Source organism: Aspergillus fumigatus, chromosome 6, assembly GCF_000002655.1.
Source record: "Aspergillus fumigatus Af293 chromosome 6, whole genome shotgun sequence".
NCBI lineage: Eukaryota > Fungi > Ascomycota > Eurotiomycetes > Eurotiales > Aspergillaceae > Aspergillus > Aspergillus fumigatus.
This window is the reverse complement of record NC_007199.1, coordinates 848,103-863,972: the sequence shown is the minus strand read 5'-3', so window position 1 is coordinate 863,972 and position 15,870 is coordinate 848,103. Positions and strand designations below refer to the sequence as shown.

The 15,870-nt window shown below is 50.8% G+C and overlaps 5 protein-coding genes across 5 annotated transcripts; 3 read left to right on the top strand and 2 right to left on the bottom strand.

Moving 5' to 3' along the window:
* Positions 1-518: 518 nt before the first annotated feature.
* Positions 519-4,302, top strand: AFUA_6G03900 (F-box protein; the record flags this gene model as incomplete). Its single annotated transcript, XM_077804962.1, has 3 exons — positions 519-1,287; positions 1,345-3,352; positions 3,413-4,302. The coding sequence occupies exons 1-3, from the start codon at positions 1,027-1,029 to the stop codon at positions 4,300-4,302; spliced, it is 3,159 nt and encodes a 1,052-aa protein (XP_077661098.1). The 5' UTR covers positions 519-1,026.
* Positions 4,303-4,654: 352 nt separating this feature from the next.
* catA (catalase catA) lies at positions 4,655-9,003 on the bottom strand. The gene is made up of 3 exons (XM_742595.2): positions 6,864-9,003; positions 6,495-6,807; positions 4,655-6,444 (listed from the first exon to the last, which is right to left on the bottom strand). Exons 1-3 carry the CDS (start codon positions 7,095-7,097, stop codon positions 4,739-4,741), a joined length of 2,253 nt encoding a protein of 750 aa, XP_747688.1. The 5' UTR covers positions 7,098-9,003; the 3' UTR covers positions 4,655-4,738.
* A 146-nt stretch (positions 9,004-9,149) lies between these two features.
* Positions 9,150-10,501, top strand: AFUA_6G03880 (uncharacterized protein; the record flags this gene model as incomplete). The annotated part of the gene is made up of 8 exons (XM_077804961.1): positions 9,150-9,196; positions 9,270-9,439; positions 9,507-9,651; positions 9,707-9,784; positions 9,835-9,968; positions 10,021-10,072; positions 10,135-10,340; positions 10,389-10,501. Exons 1-8 carry the CDS (start codon positions 9,159-9,161, stop codon positions 10,499-10,501), a joined length of 936 nt encoding a protein of 311 aa, XP_077661097.1. The 5' UTR covers positions 9,150-9,158.
* Positions 10,502-10,672: 171 nt separating this feature from the next.
* Positions 10,673-13,193, top strand: AFUA_6G03870 (tetratricopeptide repeat protein). The gene is made up of 3 exons (XM_742597.3): positions 10,673-10,854; positions 10,906-12,417; positions 12,467-13,193. The coding sequence occupies exons 1-3, from the start codon at positions 10,701-10,703 to the stop codon at positions 13,144-13,146; spliced, it is 2,346 nt and encodes a 781-aa protein (XP_747690.2). The 5' UTR covers positions 10,673-10,700; the 3' UTR covers positions 13,147-13,193.
* A 103-nt stretch (positions 13,194-13,296) lies between these two features.
* On the bottom strand, positions 13,297-15,858 carry AFUA_6G03860 (MFS transporter). The gene is made up of 2 exons (XM_742598.2): positions 13,940-15,858; positions 13,297-13,883 (listed from the first exon to the last, which is right to left on the bottom strand). The coding sequence occupies exons 1-2, from the start codon at positions 15,356-15,358 to the stop codon at positions 13,590-13,592; spliced, it is 1,713 nt and encodes a 570-aa protein (XP_747691.1). The 5' UTR covers positions 15,359-15,858; the 3' UTR covers positions 13,297-13,589.
* Positions 15,859-15,870: the final 12 nt, after the last annotated feature.

Below are 15,870 nucleotides of genomic sequence, written 5' to 3'. Positions count from 1 at the left end.
CAACTGGTCACGCCTGTGTCTTTTTGGCCCCCCATCCGTCATTCCTCGTGTCACCAGCTTCATCGTCTATCATCATTGGATTATTTTTGAGGGATCGTCCCCTGCAAAATTACCCTTTTGCCCTCGGCCTTTGACCAGAAGTAGCTTGGTTGGATAAGCAGCTTGCGGAAAAGAATGATCAGTTCTCACATTTGGATAGACCGTAATAGTTCTATATGTCCCCCAACACCAACAATGTTCGACCCATGTTGCCGAAAAACCAACCCATGTCATGCACGTGGTGACAAGGGCTTGAGATCGATTCATGCAGTGATCAATTGGTAGACTGATACTGCATCTCAGTACTATATACTCTGTGTCCTGGCAGGTCGTTTTCCCTGTTGACTACTCATCCCTTGGCAGGCGATGGTGCTACCTCTTTGTCCTACTCTGTACATACCCGTCTCTTGACTGGTTCGTTTCCCACTGAGCAACCTGGTGGTCATGTGCAACAGATTCATGCTAACTGGTCTTATCAGATAGTCCTTCTCCGTTGTCTTTGTTCTCTGTATAGCGCGATTTTGAGGCGATCTCTATCAGCTTCGGAATTACCAGGGAAGGAAAAAGGAACACCTACTACGGGAACGTCCAATCTATACTTCCAAATCGCTCTCGACTGATAAAGACCTGAAACTACTATCAGGATCTTCCATCATCTTGACTGTAGGACTGGGCTTGTCCAGGATCGAGACTTTGGCGAGGAAGAGTAGTGCAGTGGCCTAGGAATAGACCGGAGTGGCATTGTCAAGGAGGACAAAGAACGTCCCGAAGCCACAGATCTATCTTGCATGATCATGTATACGCCTGAGAAAGGCACATCTGCTCGGTGATTCAACTGCACAGCTCTAAGCACGAGCCTCCAACCCTTTCCAGATCTGTGGATCACATCATACACTGCATTTTCCGAACTTGGGTAAACCGTACACAGCACAGCCTTTCTGGCTTGACTCGATTAGAGATCTGAACTGCGGGAAGGAGCCGTTGAAAATGCTACCATCTTTAAAAATGAGCACGACTGACCCGTTTGGCGCGCCACCGTCCGATTCAGAACACTCCATTACATCGATCTCAAAGTGCGATCCGTCGCCAAGTCAACCATCTGATGGCGAATGGACGGATGACGACGATTTCGCAATCTCACCACTGTCAGACAGATCGCCTCCAAGAGGGAATCATTGGACTCGATTCTTCCCTGAACTGTCGTCGCATTTCTCGCTGGTGTCTCCAATAAGCACTACAACTCCCAAGGTGACACCTTTTTCTCTTCTGGCAGACATGCAGGCGATTGATCATCAAAACCGACAGAACTCCTCGGATTCTGGCACTCGAACAGATTCTCCGTCCTTGTCTGAAGACACTTTCGACACAACTTCCTCGTGCTACAGCCGAAGGTCGTCCGTGACAAGTCTTGGCTCCGAACTAGCCGGGTGCCCCTACAAATCAGCCGATGCCTTTTCGGTCATTTCCCCCGCTGCTGCAGGAGTTTTTGATGACGATATAGCGCCCATGCTAGTAGGCCCGGCCTCTAAGCTAGCCGTAGAAAGTCCATCACTGGATGAAGTGAGAAACAAGCCCCTCCCTCGGGAGCCCCCGATTGCATTAGCTCCCTTGTCAGTTCGTCACAACGGCCCCCGTCCGTTCCAGGCTTGCCAGCGCCCCTCCAGCGACTGGCCTTGTACGACAAACCCGGCCAGTCCTGCCACACGGCTTTCGCATTCTCAGCGTACTCTATCCCAGGCAGCTCAGGAATTGGAAAATTTCCTTGCAGGGATCACCGAGCAGCGCCACAATGAGCCCCAATTGTTTTCTTCACAGATCTCCAACGGGCCTTTGCAAATAAGTCGCGGAAACATGGACATGATTGCGACTCGACCAGCTCCAAGGCCTCCTACTAATATTGCTTCTGTCAAGTCAAAAGATAACTCGAGTCAAAAAATTAGTCCCGAACAACCAGAACGCGATTTGCAAAAACCAATGAAGAAAACCAAGTATAAAGGGCCCTTCTCGTTTTCCGTCCCTGGATTCAGTCGCAAGTACACCAATACTCATCTCCGATCGTTCAGCAGCTCCAGCTTGAAGTCAGAAATGGAATCCCCGTCCTTTCGCCCTCAGCGCCCGCCGCGCCCGGAAACTATTCACGATGAGGCAGAAGATACTGCTGAAGTGGCCCAGTCTCCCTTCTTACCAGTACCCTCTCAGAGACAGAGATCATCGTCCTTTTGCAGCGAAAGAGAATTACGATTGAGACTCCCTCGGCTTCAGACAAAGCAAGTGCGCAGCCACGAAGACCTCGTCTCCTCCTCATCCAGCTTTGTGGAAGCCGAACGGGTCGCCGAGCGATCGATGCCTAGCATTCGAGCGAACAATGTGGAGGAGAAGATCTTTGTCGCGTCCAGCAAATCAGGACGATCAAACACCTCAGACTCGCTTTTCGAATTGGACGGTGGCATGCCCCAAAGAATGATCTATGAGCTTGATGCAGGTTTGCCATCACCACATCCCAAAATTAACATCTCAGTTCACAAACCCTCCAAGACAACTGCCGTCCAATTGCCAGATGACATCGCCCTCAAAATACTGGAGCAAGTTGCTTCCCTTGATGATCTCTTCCATCTAGCTGTCGTCTCCAAGCAGTACTATCGCGTTTTCAAACAGCATGAATTACATCTTATGAAGACTACTGTCTACCGCATGTCCCCTCCAGCCTGGGAATTGCGTGAAATGAGCCCTCCGTGGGATAGCGAATGGCAGATTCTCGTTGATCCGGACGCTCCTGTCCCCGAATACACTCCCACACTTTATCTCCAACGTTACGCTCAAGACATCTATACACTCGCTCAGCTCAAGTCACTCATCCTGGCCCGCTGCAATACCTTCCTTCGCCAGGAAACGATAAATGGTCTGACAGGCAAAGATGATACCCGAGCGGCAGAAATCGATGACGCCTTTTGGCGAATCTGGACTTTCTGCCGGATCTTTGGCTGTGGCAAGAATCGGGAGAATGATATAGTAGGACAGATGGACTGGCTGAATGGCGGCGTTATGGCCCACGACCGTAACAGCATCATGACCACGTCGCTCACTGAGCCATTCGGTATGAACAATGTCCTATTCGAACCGCCGGAGGGGTTCGGGCGCGGGAACGGGGAAGGTCTTTCCCAAAGTCAGCTCTACGACATGACAGAAATATGGACTTGTCTTGCCGTGTTGCTCCAACCCATTCACGGCAGGCGCACTGAGGCCCGAAAGGCTGGCGTTTTTGCCGGGCTCGACATCGCAGAAAATGACACGGCGAAGGAAGAAGCTATGATAGGTAAGTGTTCCTTTCTGTCATCTTCTTCGTATCTGGGATCGTAGACTGACAAGGGAATAGAGGAATGGACATACTATGTCCTCACGCTTGGACCTTCGGCAGTCCTTAGTATTGGCTCAATCTGTGCTTTCGATGACTCTGAAGCGACATTCCAGACAGCGCAATCCATTGGACTGACAAAGTGGGAGCCTGCCGACTCCTCTATCAGCCGGTCCACTTTTCTCAAAGAAGCCGTATCTAGAGCCTACAAGGTACGGGAAGGAAGCCCGTCGCTCCCTGGCTCACGTCTATCGAATGCCAGTTCTACCTCTTCCAGATCTTCTGCCGGCCGCAAGACAACGTCTCAAGCAAGCAGCAACACGAGCGACAGCAACCAAATCAACCGACGCCGACAAGCTGTCTTCGCAGCTCAGCTGCGAAACCGACGCACTCAGCAGCAGAATAACCCTGGTAACCCGATCACATTCGCCGAGGAGCGCCCGATCTCTAGCTATGCCATGATAATGAGTCGCCTCGAGGGGCTTCCAAGCAACCAACCTCTACCTCCAGCTCCACCCAGACAGCAAGTGGCATCGTCAGCGTCACTGACTCCTCGCTACTACCCCCCCGCACCCATCCAGTACTCACAGCCACTACTTCCGCCACCACCACCACCCACCGCGAACCCGGTTGCCTACAGACCTCAGGTCCTCGACCCCGTCGACCAGGCTATCCATGTGATGGTCCACGAGCTCGGCTTCAAAGAAGAAGATGTCAAGTGGGCCTTGAAGATCACGGATACTGGCGAGGGCATCGATGCAAATGCCGCGGTTGCACTGCTCACTAGGGAACAAGAACGATACGAGCAACGGCGCAGCGGCCGCTTCGCCTTTCGCTCGAAGAGCCCGTCCCTGCTTGAATCCGTCATCAACAGTCAAGAGTCGGTCAACTCTGGCTGGAGGTGGGCTTGAGCATCTCCTCGTCAACTTAGCTGTCTGAGTCTCTTACATCTATGTTTATATATCAACGTCTGCATGAGCGACGCCACTATGATTTGTGCCAGGCCCATCATGATACTGCCGGGTGTGGAGAGCATTTATCATCAATCTCTTTTTCTGCTGTGTGTTTAGCGACTGAAGTATACTGCCATTTTTACTTTTCATATTAGCACCTGTATTCGCATGTCGATTCGATACCCATTATGCGCATTCGTTACAAGACATTTATTGTCCAGACACGTTCCAAATATAGAATGTTTCTCCTGAAGCGATTCGTTAATGTTTTGTTTGTCGCAAATCCTGCAATCCATCACATCCGGGTGACCTTCATAAACTTGAATTATTGCTGCCATTAGATCCATGTTATAAACAAATCCGAAAAACTAATTTTTATCGGACTCCCGCCTCACTAGAAAGCAATGGTCGATGCCAGACCGTCCAATTCACGCTGATAATTCCTGTGCTGCGAGATCTGGTAGAAGAACTTGCCCACAAAGTCCGTTGCGCCCTTGAGAATCTGCACGCTTTCCTTAAAGCTCTCGGGCTTTTGCTTCCCGCCCGCAGTCACAACACCATACCACTCGACGGGCTCAGGGCTCTGCGACGACGCCACCTGGACGTCGAGCGTGCCGCTCAGCGTCTCCTTGACGAGATCCACAGCCTCGCCGGTAGCACCCAGCGCCTTGAGGTGACCGAAGGTCTCGGATATCCAGTACTTGATCTGCCCGTTCTGGCGCAGGGTGGCGACGTGCGGGCCGCCGGGGATGAAGGTTGCGTCGAACATGGTTGAGCGCTGGCCGTCGTAGTGGTGGTCCGGAATGATGCCCTTGGAGGAGGTCTTGTCCTCGCCGTCGGCGTAGATGGCGGAGCGCTTGGTGCCAATGATGAAGGGGAGGGCGCTGGCAGCCTTGATAGCGGTCTTCAAGCCGGTGAAGGCGACGGGGTCGTAGCCGTCGCCGATGATAATGGCGATGCGGCGGCTGGCGATGGTGGGGTTCTTGGGGATGAACTCAGTCTGGGAGAGGTGCGGGGCGCGTCGGCCGTGGTTCTGCTTGAGGGCCTTGGCTGGGATCGGGGCACCGACCATCTCGGCGACTTTCTGGGCGAGCTCGAGGTCGATTTCGGCGAGGCGATGGCCGGCGAGCCGTTCGTAGACGGTGGGGTCGTCGCAGTGGTCGAGCTCGAAGCTGAAAGCCTTCTTCATGTGGAGCTTCTCGTGCTCGGACATTGAGTTGTAGAAGAGCTGGGCTTGGTTGTGGTGCTCGCGAAATTTGTCGCTGAGGGCGCGGTTCTTGATGCCCTCCACCCGCTGGGGGTAGGTTGTGAACCCGCCGCCCACTCCGGAGCCCTTGGTGCCGGTCGGGGGCACGGCTTCGAAGCGGTTGGGCCAGTAGTTGACCGTGCCTTGCGTGATTCGATGGCGCATCTGTCCGTCGCGGTTGTGGTTGAGCACAGGGCACACTGGACGGTTGATTGGCAGCTCTTCCCAATTGATGCCCAGGCGGCTGATCTGGGTGTCGAAGTAGGAGAAGTTTCGGCCTTGGAGAAGTGGATCGTCGGTGAAGTCAATGCCAGGGACGATGTGGCTGGTGCAGAATGCGACCTGCTCGGTCTGAGGGAAGAATTCGTCGACGTTGCGGTTCAGCTCGAGCTCTCCAATCACACGAAGGGGCACAAGGTCTTCAGGCCAGATCTTGGTGGCATCCAAAATGTCAAACTCAAAGTCATCCTGCTTCTCCTCTGGAATGACTTGGATTGCGAAGTCCCATTTCGGATACGCCTTGTTGTCGATAGCCTCCATCAGGTCTTTGCGATGGAAATCAGGGTCTTGGCCTCCCAGCTTCAAGGCTTCGTCCCACACGAGAGAGTGAACACCCAGATGGGGGATCCAGTGGAACTTGACAAAGTGTCGCTTTCCTTCTTTGTTGACGAGAGCAAAAGTATTGACACCAAATCCCTGCATCATCCGGTAGGATCGGGGGATGGCGCGGTCAGACATGGCCCACATGAACATGTGGGTGGCTTCTGGGTGCAAGTACACAAAATCCCAGAAGTTGTTGTGGGCTGTTTGGGCCTGAGGGACCTCGTTGTGAGGCTCCGGCTTGACAGCATGGACTGATAGCACAGTCAGATCTGACGGAATCAGCAGCAGGAGCTATACGTACCAAAATCTGGGAACTTGACGGCATCTTGAATGAAAAACACAGGGATGTTGTTCCCAACAATGTCCCAGTTGCCTTCATCGGTGTAGAACTTGACAGCGAACCCACGAACATCGCGGACTGTATCAGCGCTACCTCTACTTCCTTGGACGGTTGAAAAGCGAACAAAGACTGGCGTGTTTCTGGATGTATCCGTCAACACACCGGCATAAGTCAGATCTTCAATGCTCTCCTTAAGCTTGAAGTTTCCGAATGCGCCAGTGCCACGCGCATGGACTACTCTTTCAGGAATACGTTCATGATCAAAGCGATGGATCTGCGAATATCATCAATACCATATTTATTGAGAGTATTTACATGCAATATGTTTACCTTTTCTCTGGCAATCTGATCCTCCAGCAAGGATGGGCCAGTTCGGCGGTCATTCGTAACTCTAAGCCATTGATCGGTGTTGCTGACTCGTACACCGTGATCCGTAGTCAATGGCTGCTGGGTATGCGCATCGGCCGTATCTCTTTCTAAATCGACCAATTTCTTGCTTTTAGAGGATGTGTTTTGAAGCACTTCCTGCGCTCTGTGTAAGCCTCCAGCAATCTTTGTGGCCATGTTGATTTCTCGGATTGACGATCACGGTAATATCAAATTTAAGTTAAAGATCTGTGAAGAACTGACAGCGCCCACTTGACAAGAACGTCTCTTCAACATCTCTGCTGGCTTCGATGGTGTGTAATAAGTGCTCTTTGGTATGCCCAGAGCTGTGACGCACGTTATTGTGACGTTCTGACGTTGGCGGACCGTCAACGTCACCCTGGCACAGTCGGCCTCGGCTGGATCCAGTGATCACGATCATCCAGCGATCTAGTAACATGGAAAAACCGGAATTCGCGTCCGGACATATCTTCAATGGCTTCTCCAATTGAAATCTTTCCGTTGAACCTGTTTCTCTTCAGGAATGGTATTCGTCATGGAGAGCTCAGCTCTGTTGTTGTGGGGCGTATGAGTTCATGACTCTGTCCGATAACCAACTCACTCCACCCTATGTGGCTGGGTTGATGCTCTGCAAGGAGAATTCTGCCCAATAAATTCATTGATATTACTTCGAAGTCGACTGTTTGACTGTGATATTGGCATTGATGCTGCCGAAGTGTTGTTGCTGGTGGCTGTATATTATTCCGCCCAGTTACGCAACACCACTCCAGAAGCAGGAAGCAAACGAACTATTGGGCGAATTGATGCTTTTGACGCTCCATTCATCAATCAGAAGTCGTTTGCTTCTGATATTGTCCGGCTGACGACTCCAAGGCAGAGGCACATTGTGTCAGGACGGCATTTGAAGGATCTACGAGGAATAGACACTTCGGCATTTGGTGCATAAGGTCTAGACGAAGCGGGTAAGTTTTTGACATTAGTTTTCTCCTGTTTCTCCCTTTTTGGCCGTGGTTCTCTTCTTACTACTGCTCCTTCTTCTCCTTCAAGATCTTTCCCGTTGAGATTCACACGAATGCCTTCCTCTCATCAAACAACGGTCGCATCGACTATCACCCCCTCAGAGACTATTAATAACTGGCCATCGCATGGATATATCTGTTGCTGTGAAGACGGAGAAGCGGTGGACGCAGTTTAGCATCATCGCGGATAGGTCATATCCCCAAGGCCCAAAGTCCATGAACTATCGGATCGACTATCACACGGATTCCCACAATTATTGATCCGAATAAGCTTTGGGGTCGACTCTGTAGATCTGTACGAGGCGGCATCAGTCGGTTATGTCAATTCTGTGGGTCATTTGCTGGGGCTTCGTTTGAGTTTCGTAGATCGTCTGCGTTCACATCAAAATATGACAGGTGGGAAACGACTTCATCTTGTAAATGCGGGGACAATAGTCATAGGCCAGCTTTTAGACAAAGGGAGCCACAGGCAGGAGTATGTTCATGCGGTGAGGAAGAATGGCGTGGCCGAGGATACGTATTTCCTGGCATCGGGGTGCTTGTAGAAAGTTCGACGCAAGGGAGCAAATCGGTTTATCCTCCTATAGAACCAGGGATGAACTTCTTTGACAGAAAAGGAATCAGGATCAAAAAGAATGTGTTTCTGATTGGCTGCTGAAGATATCCTGCCACCCTGATTGTTGACGTTCGGCCAATTCTAAGAGAAATGAGACGCGAAGAGCGCGACTCTATAACACACGACATTTCTGTAGTGTATACAACATCCGACGAGATTGCCCGAGACAACAAACCCTGCAGACGCCATCCAGCCTCTGAACTGTCAATTGATTGGCCTTTTCATCAGATTACAGAGCCTATTCGGCTTCCATCCTTCACAAACGACTTTCAGAATCCTAAGAAAGCGTCCCACTAGGATCATGCGAGGGATAACAAGCACTGACGCTGCGAACCTCCTCCCTTTGGAAACCAAGAAGTATGCGGCCCGTTTACCTCTCTCATCCCCATGGAGAACGGATTTCATCAAGATGACCCGCAGGGCACACGCACTTAGACCATGACCTGCCGATTATTGAAAATGATGCCTCACCCGGCTCATTGATGCATTCTGATGCGGGTTCTTTCTTTCTTTGATCTTCGTCCAGTTTGCATGTGAATTTCTGTCATTGACATCCGCGTTGCTTGTACCTCTGCCTTTGTCTATTTTATCTCCAGCTTGATTATGGATCACGGTCATTATACAAGTCCAATGGTAGAACGGTAAGAACATTCTCAGGGTCTGCATTGCTCCCCGAGAAGGATGTCCCACTGAGAACTCATATTTGATGGCTAGAGCCGACATTGACAACCGCAGTCCGCTGCAGGCAGAGGCGAAGCGGAACTTTGAGAACCAAATCGTCCTAAGCCCTTCTTCGCACAATGCCTCTGTTGCACTTGGAGCCCGGACACGGGTTCTTCGAGCGTCGGACGTCTTACTGTCGTTAGCTGGCAAGACAGAGAAAGGTTCGTTGAGTTCCTGTATATGTTCTGTCACTTGATAAACCTAACGTTTTGCGACGTGAATCAATAGAAACCCTCGGAGATGAAGATTCTCCAGGCGTTGAAAGTTTTGCAGAAACTGTACGTCTGTTCCCGCCTCTCACAAATGACGATGGGGCCCCCAATGGTGCTGTGGACTCCAAATGCCCGGATTGCGATGCTGTCTTCTCCTCACCGTACGGCCACTGATTTGTCTTGCTTCTTCAATGCATAATTTGACGATGGATACAGGTGCGAATTGAAACAACACTACTTGACGAGGTTCTGTCCTGGTGCAGCTGTGGCAATCTATTTGATGATGCGAGATCGGTATGTTTGACTTCAGGGTACCATTGATTCAGGCTGAGTGGCCCTTATAGTCTTATCACCAAGGGCTACCGGATGGAAAAACGGTTTTTGCCTCTGAATTCCCGTCCGCTCCGATTTTTCTGCGAGCATTGCGAGAAGCAATTTACCATGGATGACAAGGATGAAATAGTGGATCGACAACGAGGTGAGACGGTCACCCGTAATTTCCTATGAACATCCTCTCATATGACTTGCAGACATGCCATCATTCATCAGTTGCAAAAGCTGCGGGGAGGAGTGTAATATCTCGTCAGTGCCGGTCTGATACTGATCTATTTGTCGTCCAGCCAAGTCTTACATGACTAATCTAGATATGAGCCTGTTCTGAATGACCCCAGAGACGATATCAATCTTCGAGATATTCAAAAGGACAGGGTGAATGGAGCGCACAGCAGAAGCCCAAGCATTGCGCAGAAGAACCTTACCGGCTCTAAATTCCATATCGCAACTAATACCGCCGGGGAGCAGTCCTTTGCTCAGAGGGCCAGAAAGTTGCGGGATTCCTGGTCGTTGAGAAGTAAGCTCCATAATTCCCCTGATGAGAGACATGTCTAATTCCCGACAGAAATCTCGCAAAGTGATGAAGATGAGCTTATCGCAGTTAGTTTTGCTGGACTGTATGACCTGGAGAGAGGTAGGTCAACCCTTTTCTCTGACTCGGCCGTGCTGAAGGTGTGATGCAGTGCATGCCCCCAATGGTATTTTCCAGCAGTTCGGAGGTGCTACCGAATGGCAGTCCACCCAGTCACAGAGGGACTGTCCATATGAAAGTATGTTCGGCCTTGTCTCTATAAGAATAAAAGTACATTAGATGAACGGCTGATAATTACTGCCAGCGCCGAATGATGTCCATATTATTGGCTCAAAGACATCGGGTATGGCCCTTTGTGAGGAGGAAAATGAGCATTATGGAAGCGATTATGTTGATTCGCAGGGAAAGTTCGTTCGGAATCAAACACAAGGAACACCGCCATCACCATCTCGAAGGCAATCTTTTCTGCAGAGAATATTTGGTCGTACCGTTCCGAAAGGTCTGCTTGATGAATATAATGCTGGATAGAACCCCAGCTGACGGAGAACAGGCCTGTCACGCGCAAAATCTACCTCTAATCGAGGGAGAAAGTTGCTGAAAAGAGTCAACACCGTGAGGCTGTCTTTCACGCAAAGGGGCTCCAAGAACGAAAGTCATACAAGCTTAGAAAGTGAAGGGAGCTCAAGTGATGTGAAACCCGCAGCCAAGACACAACGCAGAGCAGATGGAGTTCGAACAGCTGTTTCCGAAGCCGAGTACATGGATTTGTTAAGAAACTGTCAGAACATTTTCATTCATATCCAACACCTCTCGGGAGGCGCAATGGTTCATGACGCCTCTGGACGTCAAAGACTGCTTCAGATGGATGAGGTAGCCCAGCTCTTTCTCCAGCTGAAGAATGAGCTCTCCGCCTCGACTGCCTATTCCAAAGCCCTGATAACACGTATGCGGGCTGATGCAGCCCTCAAGCAGGGCAATTCAAAAGCAGCGGTTGTGGATTTCCATGATGCACTACGGACTCTGGAAAGCGAGCCAGCATTGGACACCGAGAGATTGTTTCGCGCGTCCATCTTACATTCGATGGGACATGCATACCGCAGTCTGGACATGGCTGCAGAATCAGAAGCCTGCTACTTGGAGGCACTGGGGCTCTACAAACGATCCTTTGGGCGCGACCACCCTACGAACTTTGCAGTTCTGCACGATCTAGGCGCGCTTTGTGAGAAGGACGGATACGCCACAGAAGCAGCTGCACTATATGAGCGCTCGTTCGCAGGCAGGTTGAAGACTCTGGGACAACACGCACCAGAAACGTTGAGTAGCATGCAACGTCTCGCGTCTCTCAAAGTCTCCTTAGGTGACCTAGAATCTGCGCTCCTCCTATTGGAGAGAGCGGTTCCTGCTCTGGACACGGTTTTTGGACTCCAGAACGAAACGACCTTGAACGCAATGAATAAGTTATCTCTTCTATATCAGAAGCTTGGTTTAGTCAAGGAGTCTCGTATGATATGCGGCAAAACCATCCCACATTGCAAGACGATCTTCGGTGTAGCGAGTGCTATCACGAGAGATGCTGTTATCCGGTACATCCAAAGCTCTGACAATTTTGACTTACCCCCAGAAATCCTGGACATACTCGATCAATACCGCAACTCCAGCGACCCCGAGGCCCTTCGGGTTATCCATCGACTAGGCCGATCTTACATGGATGCAGGTCTAAATCGAGACGCCGCTGATCTCTTCGAGGCCTTGTTCGAGGATCTCCTGGTTGTAAGAGGACCAGAGGCTCCTGAGACGTTCGATGCGCTCAGTGCGCTCTGTGTGTCACGCGAACACCTCGACTCCGTGGATAAAGCCATCCTCGCTTACCAGCAACTCATTCAAATGGCAAGTGCCACGCCCGACGATCACCATTCGCGGAAACGGATCGGCTATGCACAGAAGAGAATCGTCGAGCTCAATCGCCGGCGAGAGGTTCTGGCTACTGAGAGAAAAGAATGGGGATTGCACGAGCCGGGGAAATGTGAGAACTGTGTAACATCCACCAAAAACCTCTGCAACTGTGTGTTCTCTTCCCTCCGTATCACCGCACAAGCTGACCAGCCTCCCAGCATGCAAAATCTTCCGTTTCTGCAGCGAACCATGCCACAAAGCCAGCCTGCAAAAACACCTCCCCTACTGCATCCCCTCCGTGTCCCTCCGCGAGTCCAAATCCCTCGCCGTCAAGCCTCGCTGCCCACCCTGGGTTCGAGACCAGGCTCTCTCAAAAATCCGCCCTCTCGACAGGGACAGGACCGTAGACGTACTCGCCAGCTACACCTTCTATTTTGACCCGCGCAACTTTACCACCTTCCGGATGAAGCTCAGCTCCCTCACAAACACCCTTATCATCTTCTCTCTAGACTCCGACATCCGTTTCGCAACAATCGACAGCAGCTTATCACCATCATCATCCGGACATGGCAACACAAGCTCTTCGTCGCCAACAACTGCCAGCGCCAACCCCCGGGGAATCCAATGGCTAACACCCCAGCGCCAAGAAGCCATCTGTTATATCCCCCCAGAGGCCCCCGATACACCCGCAAAGTACGTCCTCGTCAGCCCAGGCAAGGAAATGTTCAAATCAGCCATCCAGAAGCGAATCAGCGTGCGAGGCTCGAACGGCGAAAAGGAGCATTTTCGGTCTCTATCGGTGCCAGATAGTGAGCTGATCGAGTATGCTCAGGGCTTGCTTCTGTCGGGATACCTGGAGGAAGCATTCATGTACGTCATTGAATGGGAGTGGAAGTGAGGAAGATGACTCCACGAACGAACCTTTTTCTTTTCCTTTGTCCATAGGATAAAAGACATTTGGATACTTTCCATGAGTAGACATGTATTGTACCAGCGAGCCTCCTGACATCGCATCACCCTGGTGATTGAATTTTACCAGTATGAACGCCTGCGTAGATGTTTCGATTAATCTCATGCAAATATCTAAGCCTACCTACCGGAACAAGACGTGCCAATAATATGAGAGTGTAGATGTCCCTAGACCTAGAGGGAACCGTAAATCTATCGTCGCTGTCACCAATATATACATATGAATAAGCGCTCGCACAACAGATGCGAGGTGATCTAACGGAAAAGGAATAACAACAGAAAACACCGGACTCGATGCTTAGAGACACTATACAATGATCATCAATTCGTAACAACCGGGTGCTACCCGACCTGAGTCGTCCCCGGGCACAATCACGGAGTTGAGGGATGCTCGTCGTCCGATTTATAGTTATCGTCGTCGTCGCTTTCCCAATCCTGCGCCTCTAGAGAGCGGCCCTTGATGCCGAAACTCAAGACAAACCCAATAAAAGAAACGGCAGCAAAGACACCGAAAGCCAGCAGTTCTCCCTTTGGTTGAATGCGCGAGGCCAGGGAGAAAAGGCCGCCAGATAGGAACGGGCCGGCTGCTCGACCAGCCGCGGCGAGAGTCTGCGCAAGACCATTGAGTGCTCCTAGGACTGCGTGATCCGGAGCAGAGTTCGTAATCTGGACGACGAAGTTAGCGCATTCTCAGATTTCAGTCAGCAAAAGGATAATCTTACCAGTAAAAGTGCACTAGTCAAACCGCCAACTGCAGCAACCGTCTTAACCAAAAGCACGAAGCACAATTCAATGGCCATGAAAGCAGTCTTCTTGGTTAGGCGACCGTCAGCATCGTCTCCTTTATATCCGACGAAAGGCATGAGAATGAATGACAGAACGAAACCGAAAAGGCCTGCCCGATATGACCACCGGTTGCCCATCTTATCTCGTAGTCTGCCGAAGATGCAGACTTGGAAGAGGATAGTGGCCAGGCCGGCAAAACCTTGCGAGAGACCAATCTCCCTCGGAGTAAGGGCTCGTCCCGTAGGAGGTGAGGCATGCGAAAAGATAGGAAAAAGCGAATTGAAAGACACGTTGCCCAGGGCGAAGATGAGATACGTCAGCAGAAGCAAAACAGTGTCCCGATTCCAGATATCGTTTTTGAGCAGGGACTCATGTGTGGCGCCTTGATGACTGGACACTTCCGAGGCGGAGTCAAGTTCGCTATCATGATCTTGCTCAGATGCATGCTGTTGCACGGAACGATATTCATGAGGAAGGTATGACTGTCTTGCGCGCCGTGCTTGACTAGTCCACTCCCACAACCAGACAAATATTGCACGAATTCTCCGTTTGAATGTAGGAAGAATTTCCGTATCCTCGAGGCTCTCTTCGAGGAGAAGGCTCGTCAAAATGAAGTCCACCATAAGAATTCCTGCACACACGAGGTTCGGCCCGGCATAAGGATATGGATTGGGTTTATTACTGTCCAGAGGATTTCGGGGAAAGACTAGTAAGCCGCCAATAAGGGGTCCGGTGATACCTCCAATACCGTAGAGGACAGGGAGATAAGTGAAAGCTTTCGACTGGTTGCTTCTGTCGGTAATCTCTCCCAGGCACGTTGACACCAATCCCTGGTTGCCATTGACAACGCCCATCAACGCCTGCACCAGGATGGCCTGCCATAACGTCTTACAGAATCCAAATGCTAGCATGCAAACTGCAGTGAGGATGGTCCCAAGCAAAATGACCGGCTTCCGTCCTACACGATCAGACAGCCAACCCCAGAAGTAGTTGGTTATGAACTGCGCTAACGCAAACGCCGAGGCGATCGTTCCGACATAGATACCCACCGACTGCGATTCGACTCCGGGGAACGACGCCGCCATATCAGGCAGATAAGGGCTGATCGAATTGAGTGCCGTCTGTTCACAAAGCGCGATCATCGCCAACACTGCCATCTGCTTCTTCGGCAAGGGAGATCGCGATTCGTCGTCGCTTCCGGATCCATGTTGTTGCAGATTCGAGTTGCCGCCTGACAATTCGGATTGGCCTGAGTTCGGTCTTCCACGCGATTTTGGAGGAGGAGTGTCGAAGGTTTGATAGTGCTGCGTGGTCGAATGCCGCCTATTCAGCGAGTTCTGTTCAGTTTCTCTCATCCTCACAAGGCACGATCCTCATGCAGTTCGAGGAGAGATGTATTTTATGTAACGATTTGGACGAGACTTCTTGTACTAGGCAGACCGACTGATAATCCAATCTCTATGCTGCTCAATGGTCTCGAGAAAGTTCAAAGTGCGGAGATAAATATTGGGTCTCGCTCGGCCGGATTGGGAAGGAATAAGGCCGTCCAGAAAGCGGCTCATGTACTTCCAAACAGGCAAATAATCAATCTCAAACACGTCTTCCAGTGCACAATAGCAAGACAAGGCACAGACAGAAGTGACTGATTATGCAATGGGGTGATGGTTTGAGTGAGCAGTCCAGGTCCAGAACTTGAGACTGAGATGATGATGTAAGCGATCTGGGGAGACACGCTGAGTCATGCATTTCCCATGCGAAGTAACTAGTTAACTAGTTAACTTTACCAACATTGCCAGGCCCAGAAACATTAATGATTGGCGCTAGTCTATGGTTGTGTCATTGAAGTAATTCCAGCCAAGACCAAGTA

Excerpts from the sequence above, each read along its gene's own strand:
- catA (XM_742595.2), bottom strand. The coding sequence starts at position 7,097 with ATGGCCACAAAGATTGCTGGAGGCTTACACAGAGCGCAGGAAGTGCTT. Across the intron at positions 6,808-6,863 it reads ATCAGATTGCCAGAGAAAAG|ATCCATCGCTTTGATCATGA; the intron begins GTAAACATATTG and ends TGATATTCGCAG. Across the intron at positions 6,445-6,494 it reads CGTCAAGTTCCCAGATTTTG|TCCATGCTGTCAAGCCGGAG; the intron begins GTACGTATAGCT and ends CTGTGCTATCAG.
- AFUA_6G03870 (XM_742597.3), top strand. The coding sequence starts at position 10,701 with ATGGCCCTTTGTGAGGAGGAAAATGAGCATTATGGAAGCGATTATGTT. Across the intron at positions 10,855-10,905 it reads TGGTCGTACCGTTCCGAAAG|GCCTGTCACGCGCAAAATCT; the intron begins GTCTGCTTGATG and ends GACGGAGAACAG. Across the intron at positions 12,418-12,466 it reads CACCAAAAACCTCTGCAACT|CATGCAAAATCTTCCGTTTC; the intron begins GTGTGTTCTCTT and ends CCAGCCTCCCAG.
- AFUA_6G03860 (XM_742598.2), bottom strand. The coding sequence starts at position 15,358 with ATGAGAGAAACTGAACAGAACTCGCTGAATAGGCGGCATTCGACCACG. Across the intron at positions 13,884-13,939 it reads TGACTAGTGCACTTTTACTG|ATTACGAACTCTGCTCCGGA; the intron begins GTAAGATTATCC and ends TTCGTCGTCCAG.